This window comes from Terrapene carolina, unplaced genomic scaffold (genome assembly GCF_002925995.2).
Source record: "Terrapene carolina triunguis isolate 2854851 unplaced genomic scaffold, T_m_triunguis-2.0 Scaffold430, whole genome shotgun sequence".
Lineage (NCBI taxonomy): Eukaryota > Metazoa > Chordata > Testudines > Emydidae > Terrapene > Terrapene triunguis.
Window position 1 is genome coordinate 1550429 of NW_020664781.1, and position 3855 is coordinate 1554283.

General features: G+C 66.3%; 1 protein-coding gene across 1 annotated transcript in view; it reads right to left on the reverse strand.

Annotated features, from left to right (window-relative positions):
• Positions 1-3855, reverse strand: part of INPPL1 (inositol polyphosphate phosphatase like 1) — a 64911-nt gene that overhangs the window by 26822 nt on the left and 34234 nt on the right. The window contains exons 6-9 of the mRNA XM_029913052.1: positions 3002-3142; positions 2347-2437; positions 1196-1285; positions 258-356 (exon numbers count right to left, since the gene is read on the reverse strand). Coding sequence (XP_029768912.1) covers positions 258-356; positions 1196-1285; positions 2347-2437; positions 3002-3142 — 421 coding nt within the window. The remainder of the gene's footprint in view (positions 1-257; positions 357-1195; positions 1286-2346; positions 2438-3001; positions 3143-3855) is intronic.

A 3855-nucleotide genomic window follows, 5' to 3' on the forward strand; every position in this document is an offset into this window, starting at 1 on the left:
GCCCCGATTCACCTCAGAACAATCCCAAACCCTGGCCCCGATTCACCCCTGAATCCCGCCTCCATTTCACAGCAGAGCCCCGAACCCCAGACCTTAGCCGTGATCCCTCCTAGAAACCCAGCCCCCAGCCCCCTCGGCTCACCCTAACCCCCGGCTCTCTCCAGCCTGTCTCGGGGGCAAACTGGCACGTGCCGAGCGCCGTTCCCCGGCCAGGGCGTGGGAGCTTTGGGGCCCAGGCCACGGGGCGAAGACTTTACCTCGAACGCTTGCACAGGGATGCTCTTGGCTTTGCGGGAGGAGGGCTGGGCCAGGATAGACTGGGCCGTGGAGCTCATGTCCTGGAGAGCTTTCAGAGCCTGGCAGGGGGAGAGAATTGACACGGCCTGGTCACACGCGGCACCTGCCGGGTCCCCCGCTCCCCTCAAAGCCTTTGGCCTGGGCGGGGTCTCCCGGTTTTAGCCCTGCCCCTCCCCACCTCCTCAGCTGTCTCTGGGCCGCGCCGTGGGCTGCAGCTGGTTCCCCTGGAGTTCAGCGGCTCCCCCGCGCCCCCCGTCACCGTGACGGGAGGAAAAGACGTGGGAGGCGGGAGATCTGCCACCCAAGGGGCCCGGCCCAGCCCCGGTGTGAGCCCAGGGCTGGGCTCAGGCAGAGCATTCAACGAGCAGGCGGAGACCGCGCTGCCACGCAAAGGCTGGCTGGCTCTGGCGGGGGCTGCGAATCCCGGAGGGCCCGGGAAGGGCTCAGAAGGTGGGGGTCAGACCCACAGACCCCCCCCGGCGCCATTGGCAGGGCGCTCAGTCCCCCGGGAAGTCGATGGGAGTAGCCGGTGCTCTGCACAGCTGACAGGCACTGTAGAGGTAAGTGGCTATGTGACTTGCCCATGGCCCCCGAGGGAATCAGTGTCAGAGCCAAGAGCCGGCTCCGAGAGCCCCTGGGTCCCAGCCCTGCGCTCAGACCACGGGATCCCGGCTCCGTCCGGCTGCACGGCTCCGTCCCTCACCTCCACAGCCGAATCCAGCAGCAGCAGGACGCAGCTAAGCTCAGCACCGGGCAGGGTGACACCGCCATGCGTCCCCGGAGCCCAGGCCCGCCCCACTGGGCCAATACAGACCCACACGGACCAGATGGGTTTGCGTCCCCAGCCCCTGTTCTGACACGGGCTGCGGGCGTCCGGGGACCGGGCCAGTTCACCCACCTTCTTCTCGATGCTGGACAGGAAGTCCTTCAGGACAGACAGCTTCAGCACCAGGTTCTCCAGCTCCTGCTCTCCTGTCTGGCCGGCGGTCTGCAGCCGCGAGAGGGATCAAAGCAGAGAACACTTAGACGGCGCAGCAGCCTGGCAGCCCCCGCCAAACCCACCACACGCAGCCAGGGTGCGGGATCAGGGGTGTGTAGGCCGGAGGGGCTCCCCCATCCCCACAAAGAGGGCTCGGTTTGTTCTCCCGACTTAATGCTGCTGCGTCCCCCTTCATAGGAGCGGGTCCCAAACAGGGAATCAGGGTCCGGGTCCCCTTTTTGGAGATGGGGAAACTGAGGCACAGAGCCGCAGGCCACGTTGCCGATCAGCAGCAGAGCGAGGACAGAACTCAGGTGCCCAGACCCCCAGCCCCATGCCCGGCTCCCTTCCCTCGGGCTCTGGGAACTGATGTGTTTGGGGCTAGTGGGGAACAGGAAAAGACTCGGTGAGGCCTCAGAGCGAGCTGGTGCCGGCCAGGCCGGCGGCAAAGGGACAAGACGCTCTGGGTTGTCCACCCCCGCCACCACTCCCCGGGGATGCACACTGCCTCCTCCGAGCCAGGTTCTCCAGCTGCCGGAACAGAGCATGCTGGGAGGAGAGGGTGGAGCCCGGCCAACGTATCCAGGACCACAGGGCACCCGCCTGCAGGGGACACCAGGTGGCCAGTCCCCCAGCTGGTATCATAAGGGGCGAAGGGTGACCGAGTCTAGACCCAGAGTGTCAGGGATGGCAGGCGGGCTGTGACCCCCACCCCCAGGGCACGCCAGAGACGGGACACCGTCTCCCACAGCAGCAGCTGCTCTGATGGCCAGACGGTGGCGCCCCACAGCCCCGCCCCACCCAGCTCAGCCTGCTATCGCGTGTGGGTCCCCAGCTCACGGGTTATCTCAGCTGCTACGGGGAAGAAAGACCCAGCCCCCAGATCTCGGGGGGGAGGATGGGCCTTCACCTGGCAGGTCCCCCACAGCAAGGCCCATGGGGAGGGGCGGCAGGCATTGAGAAGACACAGGGCAGATATAAGGCTGGGGAAGGGGTCCTAAGTCCCAGCGGGGTGGGGTATTGGCCCCCTGCGGCACCCCGCAGCCACTACTCCCCACCCCCAACCTTACCTGCTGGAGGATCCGGGAGACCACAGGCGAACTCTGCTGGTCGAACACCTTGGAGAGGATCTCCAGCCCGGACAGGACCTTGTCCACCTCGCTGCAAGGCAGAGATGCAGACGGACGTCAGCCAGCCAGCCAGCCAGCCAGCCCTGGGACGGGGAAGCCCCTTGGCACCCCCGCCCCAGCCTGTGGCAGGTCAGAGCCAGCCGCACCAGGGGCCAGCGCGGGTTTGACAGGCGCCCGGGAAGCGGCGCCGGCAGCTTCACCCCCACCCCGGGATGAATTCTGAGCAGGGTTAAGGGGGAGAATGAAGTTCCTGCAGCCGAGCGCTGACGGGACTGGCAGTGGGATTGGATTTAGGGCCCCCGTCCTCCAATCCCCCCAAGGGCCTGCCCCACACCCCACCACTACAGCAGGAACCCCAGAGGGGCGCTGCTGTCCCATGCTGGCCAGGGGCCTGCAGATGCAGCAGGGAACAGGCGCCATGGGGCCAGCCCCTGTTGGGCAAGGAGATGCCCACAGCGCCCTGCCTGCCTGCCTCCTAGTGGTAGCTCCCAGCCACAGCACCCCGTGGCAGAGAGAGCCCTGGAGAGGTGGGGATCAGCAGCCAAGATGCAGCCTGAGCCACTGGGGGGCGCCAGGCTCCAGGTCAGGCTCTTACCTGTGTAGCCTTTTGCAGGAGGTGACCAGGGTCTTGTTGAGATGGGGCAGGCTGCTGGCCCCGGCTTTGACAGCCTCCAGGTCCAGGGTGTAGCTGCCCTTCAGGTACTCGTGGGAGACCGTGCTGAGGCCGTTGGTGGCACTGCAGGGGGCGCGGAAAGGTTAGCAACCGGGCGCCGAGCACCGGAAACGCCCGCTGCATCCCAGGCTGTCCACTGGGGCACGAGAGCGAACGCCCGTGGGAGGGCTGAGTTCCGGCGACAGTAGGTCCCAGGAGAGAGCACTTCCATGTGACCCCCCTGTCTGGAGGGGGGCATCGCTCCAGGGGTGGGGGCGCCCAGGAGAGAGTGGGAACGGACAGGGGGCAAAGGCGCATGGGTGTAATTGAGGGTGATCGTGCACGTGCAAGCCCAAGTGTGCAAAGGTGTATGTGCATTAGCAAGTGTATGCACGGTGGGGAAGACAGCCCAAGCGTGCGAGTGCAGCAAAGCGGGAGTGGGTGTGCAAAGGGGGGAGGCAGTGGGGTGCATCTGGGGAGCGTCAGAAGGGACAGATTCTTTCCATTCCAGCCTGCTCCACCCGGAGCCACCTCCCCAGCCGGGGGGTCGGACTAGCCCAGCTGTCCGAAAACCGAGTAAGGAAAGCCAGCCTGCCTCAGGACGCGACTCGAGGCATGGGCTGGATGGGTCTCAGACTGGTAGGTGGAGGACAAAATCACCAAATCTTTGCTCTCACTGGCTCCCTGCTCCGGGGAGATCAAGGACAGAGCGGGGGGAAGGGGACTTGTGGATCAGGAGCGAGGGGCACAGGGGCAGAGATGGGGGCTGCGGGTCAGGAGCGAGGGGCACGGGGGGG